Here is a 23241-nt window from a genome sequence, read left to right as displayed (position 1 = left end):
CATTGGGCTAATTCATACTTTACATTTCTGGATCATCTTTATATACCGTAATAGTGCTCATCTACTTCATTTCGATTATATTAATAAGTATTTATATTTTAATATTTTCTTTCTTATTTATTTTGGTAAAATACGTACTAATGAATAATATTTAATTAGTGATTATACCTTATTTTTCATTAAAAAAATTTTTGAGTTGATTATTAAATTTGTATAATATTTTTTATTATAGAATACCGAAAAAAACCGTAACCAAACCGACGGTTAACCGAACCGGAAAAAACCGTTTGAAACGGTTCGGTAACGGTTTTAAGGTAGAAACCGAACCGAACCGACATGTACGGTTCGGTAACGGTTTTAGCTAAAAATCGAGCCGAGCCGACCCGTGCACACCCCTAACTTCTGACAAAAACAAAAACACAAAAAATTTCAAGTCATTTCACAAACCGGGTAAAGAATTCTCTGATCGATAACTTGCTTTGATTAATTTTGTTACTCCGTTCAGGCCAAAATACTAGGGGGTTTTTTTGAAGATTTTTTTTTCTTATTATAATTGTCCAATTATATATACAAAATTACAAATTTATCCTATTATTTTTATCACTTCTAATATAAATTTATTATATTTATATGTGATATTAAAATAATAATTGAAATATATAATTCAAATATTTTTTTAAATACGTTGTTTTCAAAAGAGAGTAGTAAAATGGGATCAGCGAGTATTTTATAAACTAATATTTTGTTTCCAACTTCTATATTGATTACTTCCTCTGTCTAATTTAATTGTATACGTTTTTTTTTTCACTACTCGACACGCACTTCAATGCTCTTATAAAATATAGTTCTATAACTTATTTTTAAAATTTTCTTTTTCTTAATAAAAATATAACATTCAAACTTTTATTCAGAAAAAAAAATCTTAAAAATAAATTATATAATTATACTTTACAAGAGCATTAAAATCGATGCCGACTCCCCGTCTCCCAATCTATACAACTCAGAGGGACGGAGGGAGTATATTATATTAAATGTGGACCCCACAGCTTGGCCCTGTCCACATGGTTGTTCATAGCCAGCTGTACAAACTATATTTTCTTTCTTGGATTTCGAAGCGATCAATCAAAATTTTACAAGCAGGAAAAAAGTGGGGGAGATTTCACTTTGCCAAACTCTTTCTCTGCTGCAATATCATCTTCACAACTTTCATGGAGGTATTTCTCTGAATTTTCTCTTTATGGTTGTGTATATATTTTTCTAAGCCTGTACTGTTATGTTATGATGCAGCTCTGCATGATTCATTCCCCTTTTTTGTATAATCCTGTGTATGAGAATTGTGAATGATTTTCTTTTATTTTTAATGTTTACATGGATGCACAACACAAGACACTTTATTTGTATCATTAATGTTAAATTCTTCTGGTTCACTTAGAGAAGCTGTAAAAGTTTTGAGGTGGTTATGGTCAATGATCTGATAATTCAAATATATAAAACAATACAGACAACCCATGTCTTTGCTTAAAGACTCTGACCTTGACAATGTAATTGGTAAATAATAGATGATCGGTTTTAGATGAGCTGGTTACTTCACATGTTATCGTTGCTCGGTCTAGGGAAGCCAAGGGTGTCATTCATGCTATCTTGGTGTGATCTTTTTGTAAATTCACTTAATACTTAGTTCAACACTGGTCATAGTTTATGCATTAGACTTTTGCTCTAACTGAGAAACTTTGTAGTCTATAACCTCCAACACCCCCAAAAATACAGGTTGATACTTGACATTACCCTGTGATTTTTTTACCATATGAAGAAGGAGAATGTGTCATTTGGAGGTGTCAGTTTGCAAGCTTGATTGTAACAGAACAAGCAATCTGCTACCTAAAGTGTATTGGTGCTGGCGGTGCTGCAAATTTTATTTAGTGAAAGGCTTAGCAATGATTTAGCCTGCACTAGTTTCAGTGACAAGTTCATTTGAGTTGTCTTAGCATCTGGTTGTATAGCGATTATGAAATTGAAGATGGTTTACTGTTTTCAATTTATACTTCTTTCAGGATAAAGGTCTACCATTGCCTAAGTTTGGTGAATGGGATGTCAATGACCCAGCATCAGCCGAAGGATTCACAGTGATATTTAATAAGGCCCGGGATGAAAAAAGGACAGGTGGCAAGGCTGACTCACCACCAAAAGATGGCTCGAATCCCTCAATGTTCAAGCGCAAAACAACCTTCGGCAAGCCTCAGTCTGTAAGACACAGTTTAATCTAACCTGTGCATCAATATAGTTTAAGACTTCATAATGTTTTTTTTATATTTGCTAAATACTTCATAATGCTTACTTTATCTTTTCTTTTTGTGATAGTTCGTGTGTGATAGAGATGATTGAAATATTTTGTTTGTCAGAAAAGAAGTTGATTATTTATAAAAAAATTGTGGTTTTGTTGAATGAGATACTACACCAAGCCCTCTAGGAGTATCACATAGTAATTCGGTTTAATAGAACTTCTTTAGAACTAGTGTACACTATTTATCTACTAACCACAATATGTTTATGGTTTGTTCTGAAAATATTATATCAATGGATTATTTTTGTTTTATGGTTATGGCGTAGAATAACTGTCACTATGAAATTAAAAATATTGTTGCTATGCATAATTTGTCAAATTTTCCCACAAGCTGTTAAATTAATCTTGCATTTTGGGACTGCCTACTTGCTATGTTTAAATTAACTGGCAATTTCAAAAAGGTTTTACAGCTAAAGCGTTTTCTTCTTTTCTCTGTTGGTATATATTTTGATTAACACTGTCAGCCAGTGATGATACAATGCTCTATATCATAGGAGGAACTAATTATATCCAGTTGACGAATTAAATGAGTTAGAAGTTTAAAATGCCCATAGTATAATTCTACTGCTGAAAGTAGTGTTGATATTTACTTGTATTTTCCCTGATCTGAAGACACACAGCTGCGCAATTTTAGTTGGCGGCTTGACTTATTAGCTTCATTCTGATACGCACTGTCATTCTTTATTATTTGCAGAGAAAGTGGTTTTGTTGTGTTCAATCTGCATCTGCAGAATCTTGAGGATACTTGTGCAATCGACTTGTAATGCCTGCAACATGATGTATTCCAGAAAACTGGAGCTGAAGAGGAGCTGTGATGGGCAATCCTGGAGATCATATGTTGCAATTTAGACAAGATTTTAGGCTTACCAAGTTATTTTACGTTGGTGTCCTCTTCAGTTTGATTTTGTTCTTTTCCTTTTTCTTTTGTCTCCATTTTTCTCAACTTTTTCGACAATGCTATTATATGATGTTTGTGGCCTCCTCTCTATCTTTTATAAATTTTGATTGAAAATATCAAGATTTTTGTCATAAATGTTAGCAGTTTGTAATATCAACAATCTGGGTCAAGCGCATAATCATGCTTCGTTTGGCTTCAGCAATTTCAGTTCAATGTTCGTTTATCTTCCATCTCAGTTTCGATTTTGAGGTATAACCCTCTCTTTCATCACTTTAGGGTTCCAATTTGAAGACAAACATTTCCGAGGTCTGCTGGTGCAATATATAGCAAGCAGCTACTCACATTTCTATGGTGTTAAAAATGAAGTCTGTGAGTAAGCCTAGCGGTAGGAAAATTACGAGGAAAATTGTGTTATAGATATGTCTGAATGGTTGTACACATCATTGTGATGGATTACACGATAACTTTAAATGATTTCATCAACCACAATTGCAAGTTACAAGTTCAAATAAGGAGCAGTGCAACCGCAACCGATTTTACTCCAAGAACAATGCTTATTGCTTGAGAGCTTGTTACAACATAATAATTAAGGTTATAATTGAATGTTTTTTGGCCACTACCAGAGATGGAGCATTTAAATTCTACGGTTAAGGTATATAAGAATAACAACTGTAGTAGGCTTGATTGTAGTAATTTACATGGATGAAATTTCAGAGCTCGAACTTATTGACAGACATGTCTTCTGCAAAATCCTTTCTTTTAGTTTTAGTAAGTTTCAGCCAACAGAAACTAGGACAGACACTATTAAACTGGCCACACTTGACCATTGCAGAAATAAGCAATAGATATGAATGCACATGAATATGTGATGCTCAGAAAATATATAGTTTGGTATATCTAATGAAAATTCGGCCTTCATTCTTACAAACAACAATAACATAACATAACACAACAACGATACTGACAGGGCACTGTAGATTTGACCTCCATTACTTGCAGAACAAAAGGCAACGATGCTGACATGGCTCTGAAGTGCTTCTAAACACTCTAAACAGTACCCTACAAACAAGAGCAGAAAAGCATGAGTGAAAGCCATAATTAGTAGCATAAATACTCTGAAGAGTACTCTGAATTAGTTAATGAAGTGCTTCATATTTTTTGAGTCACCAGGAGCTTACCAGCTCCAGATTACAAGAGATGGAGGAAATGATTGAGGTGGCTATGCAGAAATTGAGTCTAATGAGGAGTATGAGATCTAAAAATCAAGACAAAGGATGTTATTTATTGTCACAGGAATAGAGGATATAATTGAGGTGGCTATGCAGAAATTTAGTTTGATGAGGAGTATGAGATCTAAGAATCAAGAAAAAATAATTGTTATTTCTTAAAACTGGAAGTCTGAGGGAAAACATGATGAACTCGTGACTTCTGAAATGGTTAAACAGGAGACGTTGCACCATCTCAAGCCTGTATTTCCTGATTTCGAAGAAGAAACAGGAGGTCTGAAGGCTTTGGTTTAGGAAACAAGACACGAGAGTGGCCAAATCCTACAGAGGAAAATGTGGACTGGAAGTGGAGCTGCCAGATATACAAAAGAATGAAGGAGTGTTTAGAGACCCTGCATATGCTGCTTGGGAATGCTACACAGAGGAACCTATATATAATGAAGAACCGGGGAAAATAACCTATATATGGTACCTTGTGTATAAGCATATTTCTCAAACTTTAGAGAACTCTCATTTCTGTTTCTGTTGCTAACTGAACTACCAGCACAGCTACTTAGCTGGTCCATCCTCTTCACCACTTCTACATGGTCTGCACAAGCTTTGGCTCGTGACCAAGCTTGCTTTAGCCAGACCAAGGGTGCAGAGAAAGGCGATGTTGAAGAGAAATCTTCAATTATCCTTACCGGTATGATTGAGGATGTGTTTTGCGGAGCTGCAAATTTTTATGGTGGAGGTAGCAATTATATGAAGTTTGGTGAGCAGAACGTGCATAATTTTGATCCTGGTGGGTATGAACAAGATGATCAATCCAAATGTGTTACAAACATATTTAAAGAAATGATCAGGAATGATGTGAAGCTAGAAGAAGTTTCATCCAAACCCAAGAGCACCCTAATTTTATGGATCAGATTATCAAATTTGGACTACAAGGCCAGGATAGGATAGTCAAAAGGTTAGCAATGAGAATAACGAAATTTCCAGTGAGATCAACATACAGCATGCTGACTCTGTAATAGGTGGAATGAAGGATTGTTGATAGCGTTGTTGTCCTCGGGTGGTCGTGGTCGTTATGGCTTATTTGCACAATTCAGATTATGCTGAAGTATTAGGACATGATGATAGAACTAATAATGCACTTGAACAACAAAAGTTTCTAGGGCACGAGGAGTATACCAGCTCCAAATTACAGAAGATGGTGGGTATGCAGAAGTAGTATGGGATCTAAAAATAAGACAAAGAGAAGTCTATTGACGACAAAACATAATATTTACAACCACAAGAGATACTAATAACACGAGTTCTATTAAGTAGGATAATCTAATAAACAATGTGACTGTAAAAGCAAAACGAAATTGCATACCTCTTGCTCCACTCCTATGGAGAAACAATACTCTTCTCGTACCTCACGATGTCAAGCCAACTGCCTTTCTTTTTCTTGATTGTCCATATTCCAGACATAAGTTCAGAAGTTGTATTAGCCTCCGGATCATAGAAAACAAACTCATAATCAATCTGAAACAAAATTTCATTGTCTGCATAGCATATTGGGGAAATGAACGCAGAGGGGCTTGCACGTAGTTTGATTGAAAAAGTCTTTCGCCACGACTCAACAACACCATAATCCTCCATAACCCAAATATCCAAAGACTGATCATAATATTCAACTAAAGCACAAATACACCCACCCAACTCCGCAAGACCCGTGACTTCTCCCTCATCCATATTCTCATCTAGCATCAACAACTCAAATTCCTTACTAGCAAAATTAAAGCCCATGATTTTACGAACTAGCAAATCCCCCTTATAAGGGTCTATAAAACCAGTCCAGCCTAGCCAGTGCGCAACACCATTAACATAAACTGAAAATTCAGAACTAAAAGCATGAGCAGGAACCTTAACAGCGGCAGGAATATCCTCCCACGATTCGGCTTTAGCGGAATAAAACTTGATCACCGACAACCACGATCCATAATGATGAGCCGCAGCACTGAAAATTATGAAATCATCTTGTTCCCTGTCATAACCAAACGCATACAACCTAAATGGGGGCTGCCTAGAAACCTGAAAAGAACCCGGGTAGGGTACGACCCGAAATTCTTGGGTGGTCGGATTCACTAGAGTAAATGAATAAGGCAAACGACAGAGACATACTAAGCCGTTAGCAGAGCCAATCAATCTCAAGTCACTCGTGTCCTTGACACTTCTTCGGATAGGAAGAACAGAAGCTGGGATTTTGTGATCAATATCTAAAGTGTTGAGACTTAAATTACTTACAGCAAGTAGTGCTATGGGTTTCATCCCGTCACCAGATGTTCGATTGAAGTGGAGCTTGTCGTAGAATTTGGTGAAAACAGGGGATTTGATCTGGGTGTTTAGGGCTTTTGAGACGCATTTTAACACGCACAGGGTTTTGACTGGAACTCCGCAGAGGATTTTGGTCTTGACATCGTTTGGGAAGCTGTCGAAATCGAGAGTATTGATTGAGCTTCTCTCCATAGCCTCGGCTTCTCTCGTATCCTAAACAGAGACAACGGTGACAAAGATGGTCACTTTAGTGTTCACAACAACGTCTAGGGTTTATCGCAAAGGTGTATGCCTCAATGGTGTGGACCTATTAGCCGTTCCATATTTTTTACCCGTAATGGTTGTGGACCTATTAGCCGTTCCATATTTTTTACCCGTTAGAATGAATATTCATCGGTCAAAAATTATGACATCAAATAATCCTGTTCCGCGTTTAATTCCAGATGTATTAAGGAGAGTATAATCCCAATCGCTAGATGTTCATCCAACAGTCAGAAAATTATACTTCCTCTGTTTTCGATACATGACGTTTGATTTTTTGCCACACATTTTTAAGTGTTTTGACCGGATAGTTAAAAATATTATTTTGAAATTTTCTTTTTTAACAAAAATATGCAATCAAAATTTTAATTCACAAAAAAAATCAATTGAAAATAATAAATTTTACTATTCAGTCAACCCACCTAAAGTAACGTGCCCAAGTTAAAAGTGTCGTATAAAAAACACAGAGAGTAATATCGAGACATTGTCACTTTATTCTTAATTACATTAATACGATTATGATTTGTATTCAGATATAAAATGAGGATTGTAATTTTAAACATATATATTATTGGTCGATTTTTTTTTTTGAATTTCAAAATGGTGATTATAATTTATGGTTGATGAAGCCATTGTCATATTGCATCAAAATTCTAAAATTTTGTTTTGCGTTAATAATTTTACTAGTATAAACAGTTATTAAAGTAAATACACGGTACGAATTAATCGAGATTATCTTATCATATTAATCGATATCATCTCATAATGTTAAAAAAACAAGCACGCAGGTCATCTCATAATGTTAAAAAACAAGCACGCGGATTTAAATTTAACTATGAAAATTATTATCTCATGATGATTATAGAGATGCGATCTTGTCTCGTGAGCTCCATGTCGAGATTATATGGGGGTTAGAAAATTTAAGTGGAGGAGATTTTTATACAACAAACCCATATCAAAAATAGTTGACTTAATTTATAATTATAAGTATAAATAGTTTTTTTTGAGAAAATTATAAGTATAAATAGTTACTGTTAGTATTACAACGGCTATAAATTATTCTTTTTTACCAAATCGAAGCCCATAAAATCCTGCTATAACTTTTCAGAAGTCCAATTTCAGTATTCCACAAAAAAAATATACACGTCCTAAACGCGTAGATCATATAAATATCAGTACTTCTGTCTTCTTTCTCTTGTCCAGCGACACAACAGGTAAACACCACTTACTTAAAGTCTTTTTCTGTATATTGGATACCTTGGTTCTGATGTTCGATTATTACAGTTTCGTCGGTATTTTACTTGCTACTTGTCCGAGTTTCAGTTTTCTCGTAATTACTAATTGTGTTAGAATTTCTGTGTTTACACTATGATTTTATATGATAGTTTTCTTCGTGTTGTTTGTTTCGGTTATATGTACATTGGTTTCTGTTTGGCATCGTATGTAACAGTTGAGTGAATTATTATAGTAATTCTAATGGCGTTTTTTGATTGTAATTGATATACTGCAAGTCTATAAAGAAAGAGGAATAGCGGAGAGATCAGGGAAGAGAACATTATTACCGACATTAGAATTACTACTATATTAAGTAGTATTTGAATTAATTAATAAGTAGATTTATGGTTTTTTGACCCTGATACCGACATTAATTCTGAAGATGAGGCATCGAAATGCCTGCCCTAACTCATGGTCTTCCAATCACAATCCAGCAAGTTGCCATCTATGCTAGGCTTCTTATTAAATTGAAAACCGCGTATATTGGCCACGAGGCTTTTAACTTCCGCTTCCACTGTACAGTGACCACTGTAATTTCCTAAGACTCGATCACTTGTCCCCAGTTGCCCCCATCCAGTCATGATAAAGGATTTTGCCATAACAACAATTTAGTCATGTATTCATGATACTTTTGTAAACAATGGTGTCATCGAACTTGAACAAATTAATTGACCACTTCTGTTGCATCAAAGTTGTGATTTAGGTTCTCAGTGATGTCATGATATGTTTTTGTTATTTAAGGCAGCTAAACAAGTATCGTCGCCACTTTTTGACTGCCATCATCATTGCCATAACCATAAGTTCTTTGTCGTATGTGGATAAACCATACCACTGCCATAATCATAAGTTCTCTGTCGTATGTGGATAAACCATAGCACAGATGGAAAATGCCTTGCCAAAGTATGTTAACGACTGCCTGTTGCATTTAAATGGCTCCGACCTGCATCCATATTGGCCACAAAGCCTCTGTATACGCAACACTAATTTTTTTGTCATAGCCATCTTCAGCTGATCAAATTTTTTTTGGGTCTAGGTGGACCAACCAATTCCCCTTTCGTGAACAAATTGTTAAGAAGGGGATGAGCAATAATGTCATAATTGCGCACAAAATGGCGATAATATTTGTGGGGGTTGGCTAAGTTGTCATTGCCTTGATCTTTTTTATGTTAACAACTGCCCCATTTGTAATAATATGTACATATTATTGCATCATTCTGCCTCTTCCATTTTGAATATTCAGTGTAAAGCAGATGGCTAGGACTGAGCAGGATGTTAGCAGTGACAAAGAGCAGAATATAGGGGATAATGGCTTCTTGAAAGGACTGCCTTCCACTGCCCAAGAAACCCCAGGTTGCATTAGTCACACAGAGAAAAAAATTTGAGGGGAAGGATGCCCTCTCTTACGCCAATGTTCTTCGCTCTAGGAATAAATTTGTTGACGCTCTCAAAATCTATGAGAGAGTGGTGGAAAAGGATAGTGAAAATGTTGAGGCTCATATTGGCAAAGGGATTTGCCTGCAGATGCAGAATATGGGAAGACTCTCTTTTGAAAGTTTTTCAGAAGCTATCAAGCTGGACCCCCAAAATGCTTGTGCCCTCACTCATTGTGGTATTCTATACAAAGATGAAGGTCGTCTGGTGGAGGCTGCTGAGGTATGCTTGTAGCTGTTATGTTGTCCTCTTACTGTATATTTAAGAAGTTAACTGTATAAATTATATTTTTTATCTTGTACCTTAGACGAGTTCCTCTGCTTATCAATAGCCAAAAACAGTGTGTTCTTTCATATGATTATATTTTAATTGTTCATGAACTTGGATGGTGGTTAAGCTTGTAGAAGGAGCTCCAATATGTTGCACACGTTAGATCTGGCATCACTTTGTCAATAACACGAACAATTAATTCATACCTAATAATTCTTATCCTTATTCAGATGATTACTTATGCTAAGAACCTTTATGCCTATAATCTTAGTCCTTTGAAATTGCTGAGGTATGTTACCCGAGCAGTAAATGACCATGATTTAAACTTATAGAAGTGTGCTTATTGATAAATTAATTGTACCTTTTATTGTACTTTTGAAGTTCATTCGTAGCTGTCTTTTTCCTTGATGCAGTCATTTGAGAAGGCTTTGAATGCAGATTCTGCCTACAAACCTGCCGCAGAGTGCCTAGCAGTAGTGCTAACAGATCTCGGTACCATCTGTTTGCTGGTAACACCCAGGAGGGAATCCAAAAGTATTATGATGCTATCAAGATAAATGAGCATTATGCGGCAAGTTTTTTTCTCTTTCGCTTTCTGAAAAGAGGATGTGTGTCATGTATGTTTGTGAGTGTGTATAACATTCTTAAAAGTTTTATTATGACGGGCCGAGTTTCTTGCAGCCTGCATATTATAACCTTGGAGTGGTTTATTCTGAGATTTTGAAATATGACACGGCCCTGAATTGCTATAAAAAGGCCGCACTGGGAAGGCCCACGTATGCAGAAGCATATTGCAATATGGGTGTCATCTTTTAAAACCGGGGAGAGTTGGAATCTGCCGTTGCTTGTTATGAGAGGTTTCTTAATTTATTTGGATCTTTGTTTTTTATTCATATATGGCTCTTTCTGGTACTTAAAATCTAGTTAATGCTGCTTGTACTTATTTGTTTTACTGTTTTATTTTTCAGGTGTCTAGCTATTTCTCCAAACTTTGAGATTGCAAAAAATAAGATGGCAATTGCATCGAAAGATTTAGGCACAAAGGTGGGTTTCATCATTTGCTTAGAATTCAAGAACTAAATAAGTAGATATGTATATATAATATCTTTTGCCTACAAAAGCTTGCAGTTTTTTTGAACATGTAACCTTTGTTATTAATAATTAGTAAATACGTGTATTTAATAGGAGTATCTTTTACCTAAAAGTTGACATCTGACATAATTTGTATAGATGGGTTTAGTCTTATTACAGCCAATGGTTTAGACAATTTCCTGTTGGAACCCTCATCTTCCTTGCATTTCTTTGGGCAAACTCATTAAATCAATCGTACTGTATTGTGAGATCGAACATACTGCAGATACATCATTGCAAACTCCCAATATTCTTTACTCTTTTGTTTTTTTGCTGCCTTTATGCATGTTGTGTGTCTGTATGAAATGTAAATCTTGAATACTACTACCTCTGTTCCTTATTATTTGTCCATTCCATTTTTGCAACTAATAAAGAACTGGGTTAAATATAACATCTTTGTACATTTTTTTTAGAATTAAAGTAAAATGTCTAAATTTTAATTCAAAAAAAAGAATCAATAAATATATTTCACGTCTTCATATGTTTTATGTTCACCTAAAACACAGTGCATGTCAAAGGGACAAATAATAAAGAACGGGAGTAGTAATTACTTTGATGTCATGTATGTCCAAAAGTTTGATAGCTTATATCAGGAGGGATAGATACATGTACCCGTATTAACACACTCACACGCAGAGTTGGGAACCAATATTGGGGACCATACATAACTTGATCTGCTCCTTATTTACTAATTTCTTATGTTTCAGTTATGTGATAGCAAAATTGAAGGAATCTTAACAGGCTTTCTTATCTGCTTTAACAGTTTTATAAACTGAATTGGGACTGTTGAATGTTGATACTTCCACTCAGGTTAAATTAGAGGGTGATATTAACCAAGGCGTTGCATATTACAAGAAAGCTCTGTACCATAATTGGCATTATGCGGATGCTATGTACAATCTAGGAGTTGCATATGGTGAAATGTTGAAGTTCGACATGGTATGTGACAGTGAATTGATATATTGGTCCATTTTCATTCTCTTTCGTGTTAATATATATTGACTTGGTTTTAGTGTCTTTCTGAAAAATTAAATTCCTTCTGTATGTAGCTTTCTCAAGTACTGTTTGATAAGTTGGCTGCTCTCCTATTACTTTAAGCCTTTAGGTGTTAGGGTGATGAATTAAATGGATCATATGTTCTTTAACACTCCCCTCACTCAAAAGACTATTTTTGAAACTGCAGAGTGGATCACTAGGAGCCATCTTTGGGCGAAAAGAAACCTTAGTGTCCAAATCTATATTTAGGAGTATTGGGATTACGAGCCTGGACTTGGGATTTCCGCTTTGATACCATTTTACTGTCAAAAATTCTATTGTGTCAGGAGAACTCTGAATTTTTCATATTACTTTTTACATTTTGGTCCAATAATTTTCCTTAACTATTCTATACTCATCCAGTGAGCTTCATTTAGTTTTTTCCAGGTCAGATATTTTATATGTTCTAAGATGATGAGATAATCGTTTCATATGTAGGCAATTGTGTTTTACGAACTTTCTTTCCACTTAACCCTCACGATGATGAGATAATCGTTTCATATGTAGGCAATTGTGTTTTACGAACTTTCTTTCCACTTCAACCCTCACTGTGCGGAGGCATGCAACAATCTTGGGTGACAATCTTGATAAAGCTGTTGAATGTTATAAGGTATTTCTAACACCTAATATTCAGTTTTTTTCAATCATCTTTACTTAAGTGGATGCATTAGTATTCGTTTTTCTGCTGTTTAACTCTGCAGCTGGCTTTATCAATCAAACTGAACTTTTCTCAGTTATTGAACAATCTTGGAGTAGTTTTTACTGTCCAGGTCAGTATTTATAGACTCTTTACATGCATTTTGGATGACCATATGTTGAAAATTTGATGATAATATTGACTTCATGTAGGGTAAAATGGATGCTGCTGCGTGTATGATAGAAAAAGCTATTGTTGCAAACCCAACATATGCCGAAGCATATAACAACTTAGGTCTATATCTATTTCTTCTCTCCATAGGCATCCTGTATAAAGTCGTAAATGTTACTGTCTTCTAGCCTGTACCTAGTCCTGTTTATCGACACTACAGTTATTAGGGATGATGAGTTATTTTTAGCCTAGCTTTGTTGCTATTTAAGGAAAATTCTCCTAGCATGAAAATATAATGGGTATATAAGTTCTTAAATGATGATTTTGTTGATTAGTACTAAATAGTACACAGAAAATATAAGGTAAAGCATCATATGAGTTCATTCAGTTGCCGGAACTCATATTGCCAAGTTTTATTCAAAAATATTGCCAGGAAAAATTTTCGGCAAGGTGTTTAGATTTGAGTTGTATTCATCCTGCAGCTGTCTTCAAGTTCTACTGGGGTACTTTTTTTGTGTTCGCAAAATGCATCTTATTTAGGCTGTTCTACAATATTTTATCGTTTATATATATGACCTTCCAAATATCGAGAAATACCATTGATCCATCATTCCATCCTATACAATTACATGCCTAAATTAAAGTTGAGGGTATATTAATTTCTTTTCCTCACAAAATGTAAAATGTTTCCTTATTGAACTGTTATCTACTTCATTAGAACTTTGAAGCGCGGCATGAGCCAAATATCATTATTTAGCAATGATACTTATAAATTATGATGTTTGTTGTTGGTCATTTTATTTCTGGCATGTGCAGGGGTTCTGTACAGAGATGCGGGTGATATAACTTTGTCTATAGAATCTTATGAGCAATGCCTAAAGATAGATGCTGATTCTCGTAATGCGGGGTAGGTATTTAATCTGGTAGTTGCTGCTTGCTTTGTTGTGACTCTGTGGGATATAGGTCTTTGACATCCTCTAAAGATTTTCCCTGCCCGAGTTTTTTATATATGCCATCTCCTGCATAGCAAACATTTATGAAGGTATCATATCTCCTGCAGTTGTGAAGGTACTTCAGTTTTAGATGGATTTACTGAAATATGTCTGCCTTTAAATTTCCAAGTACATACTGTATTATCTATGTTTAGGGTTTTTTTGGTTACTGTTGAAAGCTTGTTGAAAAACCAAAGTGCTGCGTATTAAAAAACAGTCACATAAATTTTTATCTATGATGTACAGGCAGATGCGAAAACTAATAGATATAGAGACAGACTCCTGAGAAAGGGAAGAACCTGGAGAGATAAATAAGGGGTTGATGAGAAGAATGTTGCAAGCATGGTTAGAGAAGACAAGGCTGACATCTTAGTAGAATTAACTGGTCACACTGCCAATAATAAGCTGGGAATGATGGCTAGCAAACCTGCACCTGTTCAGGTACCCAAGGCTAATTTTTTTTTTAACTGTTCTTTGGCAAGTTATTCTATAAGAAGCGGATCCCCTCCTTGGGCAAAATTGAAAATAAAATGCATAGCATTTTATTATGATCCTAATCTTTACCCCTCGGGTGTCAGCAATGCCAAATTCTTCAGAACAACAAGTATTCTTTATTTTCTTAAATTCGAACCCATATCTGCCTATAGAGCTAGAATCTATTTAATATTTCTATATGTTCTACTCTAAGAACCGATATCCTTGTTTTTCTATTTATTTTCAAAAATAAACTTCCTTCCTTGTTAGCTAGCCCGTTTCCTATCTTTTCTATTGATTTCTTTTTAAAATTTTAGAATTCAGTTCTGATTCAAAATTCGGTATTGGGATACACCAAAATTTGCCATGGACCCATGGTCGTTCAGAAAATTGGATGAGATGCTCAATAAGGCATGACTTAAGGTATCATATATGATTCTTCGTAGCCTATTCAATGGATTATGGTTATTTACTTTAAACAAAAACAAAGTGGTGTGCACATACACCCAGTGTACATTCATCAGGGTAATAATAATTGTAAATGCAGAGAATGGACAGCAAAATTTATATGAATACAAACAACATAAATACAACGTAACCATTAAAGGATAATTAGCATAGCAGAGATCCAAAATATAAAAAACATCAACAGTATCAAAAAAACATACTGTATTTTATTAAGAATTGCATAATTAATATTGTTAACTCATCCACAGAGATTTTTATTGAGTGCCTCAACCGTAGCTTCGGTTTGCTTATTGATCAAATGTGCCCTCTTTAACTTTCAACAGAAGATCAATCACATGAATAGCTTTTCACCCATCCTCCAGTTCTCTTGCCTTCTGTATCTCATCCCACTAATCATCTCATTCACGTGTTCCTTCATATCCGTTATCTTCACTGTTGAATAACGAGGCGCCTCTGACGAAAGAGGCATATAATCGTGAATACAATAACCAGTAATCCTATGATTCTTCCTTGTCAGTGGTTGTCTTGTTTTGTGCAGCCTCACCACCCTCCTCATTCCCACTGTCCATATCTAACTCCTCAAACCCTTGTTGATTTTCCAACAGTATGTCCATCCCTGTTAAGCATCTTAGTCCTTTTATTTTTCGAATTCTTATCAATCGTAAGATAGTGGAGAGTGGGAATGAGGAGGGTGGTGAGGCATAACAAAACAAGGCAACCATTGATAAGGAAGAAACACAAGATTATTAATTATTGTATTCACGATTATGTGCCTCTTTCGTGAGAGGCGTCTGGTTATTCAATAGTGAAGATAAGGGATATAAAGGAACATGTGAAGGAGATCATCAGTGGAATGAGAGAAGAGAATCGAAGGATTGGTGGAAAGCTATTCATGTGATGGATCTTCAGTTAAAAGGGCACATTTGACTGATAAGCAAACCGAAGCTGTGGTGGGGAGGCGCTCAGTACAAATCTTCGTGAATGAATGGTGTGGAGGGTGGTGAGGCATAACAAAACAAGGCAACCATTGATAAGGAAGAAACACAAGATTATTAATTATTGTATTCACGATTATGTGCCTCTTTCGTGAGAGGCGTCTGGTTATTCAATAGTGAAGATAAGGGATATAAAGGAACATGTGAAGGAGATCATCAGTGGAATGAGAGAAGAGAATCGAAGGATTGGTGGAAAGCTATTCATGTGATGGATCTTCAGTTAAAAGGGCACATTTGACTGATAAGCAAACCGAAGCTGTGGTGGGGAGGCGCTCAGTACAAATCTTCGTGAATGAAGTGACAATATTTATTATGCACTTTTTAATAAAATACAGTATTTCTTATGATTGTCGATGTTTTTTTTTATAGTTTGGATCTCTGCTACGCTAATTATCTTATGATGGTTATGCTGAATTTATGTTCTTCGTATTCTTACTAATTTGTTGTCCATTCTCTGCTATGCATATCATCCTGAGTCAGGAATCAAGCATCCTGTAATATATGCCGGGGTTTGGATATGGTGGCAACAATTCTTACACACGCTTAATTCTCTACGGGATAGGATTCTGGTAGTACTCCAGTCGTCTCAGTAGGAAATAGAAGTTCTGTCAAGTAAAGAATATTTAATACATGTTTGTATTGATCATGCCTTCGCATTTCTTTCCTTAGATTAGGTGGTTTGTACTTTGTAAAATATACAAGAACTTTCGGTTTTACTGAGCATGGTTGGTGATTCATAAAATTAGTGTGTTCACTCTTTCTTGTTATGGTTATGTTAGTCTCTTCCTCTTCAGTGACCTACTGAGGAGTGCCATCGATGGTTTACTCTCCGTTTCAAACTGCATTTTATCATAGTTTTCGGAGTTCAGCCGACTATACCAACATATTATCGAATTTCTCCGACTTTGGTAGGAAATACAGGAGGTAGTTGCATGAGAGCATCTCCAATGACGTTGGCTATAATCGTTGGTTGAATTGGACCTGTAAGATATTATGTAAAATTTGCTGAACCTGTAAGACATTGTGCTTCAATGATATTGGCTATATTGGTTGACTATAATTTAAAAATAGTATGTTATTAATATTTAGATTGTTATAAATAGAATATATCAGTTTAATATGGTAATAATTTATATATAATCAGCGGGAAGGAGGAAAATAGATTGCGGGAGATGACGTGGAGTTCACTACAGATATGTAGTGGTTCGACAAATATAGTCATCCATAGGGGGATGACTATAATTATAGACAAGGGCTCACCATGGTTGGAGTGCTCTTTTTTGTGAACATTGGCTATAGTTTTTAATCATAATAAGCCACCTAGATTTTTACCTAAGGGTTTCTCCTGGTTGGAGATGCTCAAATGTTAAGTACAGCAGCAAGCAGTATTCCTGTTTAAATTAAAAACGAAGTGAATCCCTCGGACAGATTCTGAAAATGAGATATAACAGCTTGGATGCTGCGTTTCCTACTATAATATAATGCTGTGAAAAGGATATATATGTGTAAAAATAATAAAAAAGAGATATAGTAAAATAAGAGAAACACAAAACAAGCCAAACTGACTAGTTTCTTTAACTAATAAAAGACCTGAAGATGACTTGAAAACAATGCGTAACAAACGAGCATATAAAATAGTAAATAGAATTGACGACGACTAGAATATATATCGCTTCTGATAATTAAGATTCCTGAACAAAATATGTGGACAATCGAGTAATATAAAATACTAGAACCACAGAAATTTAGTAGAGATCATCTTGGCGAGGGAGGACCAAAAGATCCGTTGCAAAGAAACGAAAATAAAATGTATTGTTGTACTCCTCCCGTACACGCATAAAAAATACACATGCATTATTAAAATGTGGGTCTACACCGCGTTCTTTCCGTGTATCTCTGGCCGTATCCCCCATTCTCGAATAAATTTCGTTTTTTCTTTTGGAAAAATGCCCTGCCTACCTGACATCTGACTTGTCTAAATATATACTCCCTCTCTACTCTATCTTTAAATTTTATACATTATTTTTAATATGTTTTAAAGATTTTTTCTAATTTTTTTCAAAATTATAATTCTATAATAGTTTTTAAGAAAAAAAATTGAATATAAATTTGATGTTTTTTAGGATTCCATCAAAATATAATTCTATTTTTTTTAAAATTGATATGTTATATCTAAATCCGTTGTTTCAATCTGTTACATACAAATATCACTATTAAACGAATTCTAAATATAAAAATGATATTAAATAATTTGTTTTAAACAAATTTAGTTTCAATTATTTATTTTTTTACTTAAAATTCTGAATTTTAAACCGTACAATTGTTTTTTGATAAATTTATTTAAGTTGCTAATTTCAAATATTAAGAAAAATCATTAAAGAAAAAGATGTTTGATTAACATTGGAAATTATCTCATGATTCATGTCATCCAGGCAGGTTCTAAAACCTCAGCCAGCAACCATAAACTAAAGATATACGGAAAATGCTGGAGTCACAGAATTGAGTACAAAAACATTCACATAATGAGTATGTGTCAACTTTTAATTGAAATGGGCCCCCTGTATATGCATTAATAGTGCCAATTAAAACTTCCCACCTCAGTTGTCACATCATTTTGTGCAAAATTCTGTACCCAATTTTGTGCAGGTAGCACTAACCCCCTTTGTCTCCTTGTGTTTGTATCTTTATACTCCCTCTGTCCCAGTCAATTGTATACGTTTCTTTTTCACTGCTCGACACGCTTTTTAAGGCTCTTATAAAACATAGTTCCACAATTTATTTTTAAGATTTTTTTTTTTTGTATAAAAATATAAATGTTATACTTTTATAAAAAAAAGAAAATCTTAAAAATAATTTACAGAACTATACTATATTGAAGCATTAAAGTCCGTGCCGCGCCCCCGTCCCCCAATGTATACTAATGACTGGGACGGAGGGAGTATGTACATGTCCTAATATATCTACGGATCCACAAGTAAAGTCTTTCTGGAATCTATCAATCTTACTGAACATTTGCTACCACATACAGCAGGTTAGTTAATCATTAACACCCTTCATTTTCAAATTTATCAAGCTCTGATTATAATTTTCTTTAAATTTCTTACATAAGTTTCCACTCTATAAAGTTCTTTAGTTGGATTGCACAACTTAAGCTTATTTATCTTACTTTTAGCTTAATGGATGATCCACAGAATCTTTAACTTAGATTGTTAATTTGGCTTTATGCAGCAGAAACTTTGTTTTCTAGGAGCTTCTGGTGAGAAGCTGCACTATCATCATTCTGGCCTACCCTGTAGAAAATTCCTGCAGTTGGGCTAAGGGGGTTGCAATAAAATGTGCCCAAACTTCAGTTTTGGGTTTTCGATTAATTTGGCACCAGCCCATTGATTATGGCTAATGTTGGTCTTGTTTAAACTTCTCTGGAGTTCATAAAGTTATAATCTTTTGTCCAATTTAAAGCTCAGTGGTGTCATCTCTTGCACCTGTTGGTATTGGAAGTGACCTAATATCGAGACCGAAAACTTGTGTGTTTTTGCATTCTTAACTTGCTATTAGTGAAGCAGTAGTTGTGAATTGGGAGCCTGATCATGGTCAAGTTTGGTTGCCTCTCTGCACTTGTTGGTAGGAAGAAAAGAGACAAGGTAAGAACCCTTATGTCCATGAAATAGTCTTTTTGGTTTCGATTTTGTAGGTACTCTCTTCTTTAGAATTTGACTTAGTTTCCAGCTTTCCTAAGCCACAAATCTTGGTGCACTTGTATCTTTGCTAACTTTCATTTGAAACTAGCTAAAAGGGAAAAAACATGATGCAATACTACTCAATTCACTTGTACATGTAATATTAGGTTCTAAAACCTAAAGGTGGTAAGAGGAAGGTTTAATAGGATCATATAGTGTATGTTAACAATCTCCCTTCACTGAAATCCCATTTTTGGGTCGAGAGTGGATCACCAGGAGTCCGTCATTTTAGAGTTTTATTTACATTAGTGTCCAAAATTAATTATGAGAATATTAGGGATCGGAGAAATCAAACTCGAGACTTCTTCCAATGTGGGTTTTGATAACATGTTAAGTAACAAACTCTCCTAAAACCTTGAGGTGTTCAGAAAAAGGGCCTAATAGAATCAGCTTTTTGTTTCTTCTAATTGGATGTGAATCTGATCCTTTAATGATTGAAGCAGCTTAAATGGTCAAAGAAATGATCCTAGCGCTTTAGTTGAGGAGCAGTAGTGCAACATATAAATTTTGTATGTTACTTGTAATTTGTATAAATGAATCTCTATATTTGAAATGAATAAAAATGTTAATTAATCTTAGTTTGGTGTGAAGAAAGTATATATTTCATGGAGTGCCACCATGCCCTTACTGATTGTTTTTCCTCAGGCAGATGAGAAATCTTTAATCAATCTTGAAGACAAGGAGTTGGAATCTTTGCCAATAAAATTTGAGCCACTGGCAGAGACTAGTGAGGAAAAATCAAGTTCTTATAATATATTGGTACCTTTCGCCATTGCAAAAAGTTCTAGTTATAATGTTAAGGTAGCGAGTTATGATAGTCCCATTGGAGGCGAAGTGGAAGATGTGGCTTATGAAGGTGAAGCTGAGTATGAACATGATGACAATGTTACTTTGAAGAGGGAATTTTATGATAACGGAGGTTTCGTTAAGTCCAGAGGAGAAAATGATCAATTGGTCAAGTTTAATGCTTATAATTCATTTAATAATGAGTCAAGTGATCCAGTCGACAGTGTAATAGAGAAGGAGGCTGAGAACGAGGCTGACATGATTCTCAGTGGACATGTCAGTGATCCAGGGACTGCAAAAGCTGAAGTTTGGGCATCTCCAAAGCTCAAGCGCTCGTGCTCTAATCTGGAAACAAGTGATGTGTTGAAAAAGATTCCTGATAGCATGCCTCTTTCGAAATCTCAGTCTTTCGAAGAAATGCAAAGAGTAACCAAAAGAATGACGGGGGTTGCTCATCCACGAAGTCTTGGCAGCCCTAACTCTGTAATGACTCACCGAAGTGCTGATAAAGTAATGCTCAAAAAGTGCTCTTCAAGCCAAATCTTACCCTCGAGGAGCAGAAGATTGTGGTGGAAATTGTTCCTGTGGAGCCACAGAAACCTTCATGAACCGTGGACAGCAAAACAGCTTCCCGATAAGCCCCCATTAAACCAACAAGGTGGGTACTCCTCAGACACGTATGAACCGAACAGGGGCACAAGGTTTGGCTCAGGTAACTCATTTACCTTTAGCAAAGGCGATGAGGATGATGACAACCAGAGTTGGGATAAGGATAATGACAACCACAGTTGGAATAAGATTCGTCGAATATCTGGTTCATTGCCGGAAAATCAGTGGGTTGCTTTCGCTTCAGGTTCTTCATCCTCAATGGCCCGCGTAGACGAATGGGTGAAAGATCTTTCTGGTGAATCACCATGTGTAGTGGATGATGGTGCTCTACCTGAGGATGGAAACAGCTTTCCACCCTCTCCTGAATCTAGTAAATTACCAGCAAAAACGTCTCACTTACCTCGAAGTCAGGATTTGAATCTTCCTGAGCATATCGCACATGCCAACAGTGTTATACAATCATTGAATTCTTCCTCAACAGTTGCTCACATGTCTGGTATAGGCTTACAGGTTATTCCCGCTATTTGGCGCTTCTCTAGTCTTCGATCTGTCAATTTATCTGCGAACCACATAGGTGGGTGCAAACTTAACATTTCATCGAGTATTTCAGTTGTTTATAGCTTGATAGACGAATGATCATTTTGTCTTTTTATCTTGCAGTTCGTATAAGTTCAGGTTCTCTGCCGAAAGGACTTCACACTCTCAACTTGTCCAGAAATAAATTGAGCACAATTGAAGGCCTTAAAGAGCTTACTCGGTTGAGACACCTTGATCTCAGTTACAACAAAATATCTCGAATTGGGCAAGGTATCTTTCTTTGGGATATGTTCTTGAGTTGTAATTGTTATCTAAAAACTAAAATACATTTTTGGAAAGATAGAACTGATAGTTTAGAGTTATAAAGTGTATAAAAGAGCAGTGATTAGAAGTAAAAACAACGAATTCGCGATACAACATAATTGTGATAACTTCTTCATGCCTAATGGAGCTGCTCCCCACAATTTGTATTAGGATTGTCTAACTGTGCACTGTTTGTGATAACTTCTTCATGCCTAACTGAACTCCCCACATTATGTATTAGGATTGTCCAACTGTACACTGATAAAAGAGCTCTACCTTGCGGGGAACAAGATAAGCGACGTTGAGGGATTGCATAGGCTTTCAAAGCTTACGATCTTGGATTTAAGTTTCAACAAGATAACCACAACAAAAGCTCTTGGGCAAATCGTGGCCAACTACAACTCCCTGCTTGCCCTAAATCTGTTGGGGAATCCGATCCATAACAATATAAGTGATGACCAGTTGCGCAAAGCAGTTTGCAGCCTTTTGCCAAAGCTAGCTTACCTGAACAAGCAGCCCATTAATCCACAGAAGGCAAGGGAGATAGCTGCTGAATCTATTGCCAGAGCTGCACTTGGAAGCAGTGATAAAGGCATCCGTAGAAGAGCCGTGAAGAAGAGCCAAGGTGTATCTTCTGTTAGTAGCCCCAAGAGGAATGCAGTTGTAACACGGAAAAGTAAGCACAGGTTGAAGAGCCGAACCCACCAACTTTCTTCTCTACAGACAAAATAATGGCACGTCTTCAAAATAATTGATGTTTCCCGGTATGAACTCCAGTGAGAACTGAAGGCAAGTTAACGGTATTTTTTCCGTCTTATTAATATTTATTCCTTCTTCTTTTTTTTTTGCGGAATTTAGATGACCTCACTCAGCTTGCTAAGAGCACAATATTTGTGAAATGAGCAATTGCAGAAGAATCCGGATTTCAATTTTATGATTCTGAAAATGCCCTGGAGTATATATCATCGATACCCTTGCTTTTAGATACTCCAACACTAGGACTTGCTGAGCACATAATTGCCCTGTTCTAGAAAATGTTGTCGAAAATATGAAGGGTGATTAAGAAAAAGATGAACATACCAAGTTAATGTATTGAGCACTAATGTCTGTAAGGAAATATAATGAATATTACAGTTCATGTATTGAACACGATATCAAGATTGAAATGTTGTAGTGCACATGGGCATGGCTGAAATGTAAGAAGGGCCATGTCCCATGTTGTTGAGTCGGTGACTTAAATACAATTTGGAGTTGCCTATGGACAAGGCAGATGAATCCTTGTAGCAAGGCCCATTGCATGTCCTTGGAGCAATAAGTTAAGAAGACACATTTGAAATGCTGATGATTTATCAGCACCAAC

The 23241-nt window shown here is 35.6% G+C and overlaps 3 protein-coding genes and 1 pseudogene across 5 annotated transcripts; 3 read left to right on the top strand and 1 right to left on the bottom strand.

Moving 5' to 3' along the window:
• The first annotated feature begins 1057 nt into the window (after positions 1-1057).
• LOC108220940 (protein NOI4) lies at positions 1058-3361 on the top strand. Its single transcript, XM_017394838.2, has 3 exons — positions 1058-1214; positions 2052-2243; positions 3036-3361. Exons 1-3 carry the CDS (start codon positions 1062-1064, stop codon positions 3078-3080), a joined length of 390 nt encoding a protein of 129 aa, XP_017250327.2. The 5' UTR covers positions 1058-1061; the 3' UTR covers positions 3081-3361.
• A 706-nt stretch (positions 3362-4067) lies between these two features.
• LOC108219874 (F-box/kelch-repeat protein At3g06240) lies at positions 4068-7100 on the bottom strand. 2 transcript variants are annotated; one of them, XR_010292164.1, is made up of 3 exons: positions 5826-7090; positions 4418-4494; positions 4068-4298 (listed from the first exon to the last, which is right to left on the bottom strand). XR_010292164.1 is itself a non-coding variant. In XM_017393429.2 (2 exons), the coding sequence occupies exon 1, from the start codon at positions 6959-6961 to the stop codon at positions 5840-5842; it is 1122 nt and encodes a 373-aa protein (XP_017248918.1). In that variant the 5' UTR covers positions 6962-7100; the 3' UTR covers positions 4068-4298; positions 5826-5839. The 2 variants fall into 2 exon arrangements, 1 of the variants encoding a protein (XP_017248918.1); XM_017393429.2 differs by lacking the exon at positions 4418-4494 and having other exon boundaries at positions 5826-7100.
• A 1150-nt stretch (positions 7101-8250) lies between these two features.
• Positions 8251-16723, top strand: LOC108223546 (probable UDP-N-acetylglucosamine--peptide N-acetylglucosaminyltransferase SPINDLY; annotated as a pseudogene).
• Positions 16724-18852: 2129 nt separating this feature from the next.
• Positions 18853-22827, top strand: LOC108222841 (uncharacterized). 2 transcript variants are annotated; one of them, XM_017396769.2, is made up of 5 exons: positions 18853-18940; positions 19138-19550; positions 20292-21615; positions 21702-21848; positions 22123-22827. In XM_017396769.2, exons 2-5 carry the CDS (start codon positions 19497-19499, stop codon positions 22611-22613), a joined length of 2016 nt encoding a protein of 671 aa, XP_017252258.1. In that variant the 5' UTR covers positions 18853-18940; positions 19138-19496; the 3' UTR covers positions 22614-22827. The 2 variants fall into 2 exon arrangements, with proteins under 2 accessions (XP_017252258.1, XP_017252257.1); XM_017396768.2 differs by lacking the exon at positions 18853-18940 and having other exon boundaries at positions 19101-19550.
• The last annotated feature ends 414 nt before the right edge of the window (positions 22828-23241 follow it).

The sequence above is a fragment of the Daucus carota genome, chromosome 5, assembly GCF_001625215.2.
Source record: "Daucus carota subsp. sativus chromosome 5, DH1 v3.0, whole genome shotgun sequence".
Taxonomy (NCBI): domain Eukaryota; kingdom Viridiplantae; phylum Streptophyta; class Magnoliopsida; order Apiales; family Apiaceae; genus Daucus; species Daucus carota.
This window is presented reverse-complemented; position numbering and strand designations above follow the sequence as displayed.

What these genes read in the sequence shown, in the direction of transcription:
- LOC108222841 (XM_017396769.2), top strand. Translation starts at nt 19,497, where the DNA reads ATGGTCAAGTTTGGTTGCCTCTCTGCACTTGTTGGTAGGAAGAAAAGA. An exon ending in GTAGGAAGAAAAGAGACAAG is followed by an intron (nt 19,551 to 20,291) that starts GTAAGAACCCTT and finishes GTTTTTCCTCAG; the next exon opens with GCAGATGAGAAATCTTTAAT. An exon ending in AATATCTCGAATTGGGCAAG is followed by an intron (nt 21,849 to 22,122) that starts GTATCTTTCTTT and finishes ATTATGTATTAG; the next exon opens with GATTGTCCAACTGTACACTG.
- LOC108219874 (XM_017393429.2), bottom strand. Translation starts at nt 6,961, where the DNA reads ATGGAGAGAAGCTCAATCAATACTCTCGATTTCGACAGCTTCCCAAAC.
- LOC108220940 (XM_017394838.2), top strand. Translation starts at nt 1,062, where the DNA reads ATGGTTGTTCATAGCCAGCTGTACAAACTATATTTTCTTTCTTGGATT. An exon ending in TCTTCACAACTTTCATGGAG is followed by an intron (nt 1,215 to 2,051) that starts GTATTTCTCTGA and finishes TACTTCTTTCAG; the next exon opens with GATAAAGGTCTACCATTGCC. An exon ending in CCTTCGGCAAGCCTCAGTCT is followed by an intron (nt 2,244 to 3,035) that starts GTAAGACACAGT and finishes TATTATTTGCAG; the next exon opens with AGAAAGTGGTTTTGTTGTGT.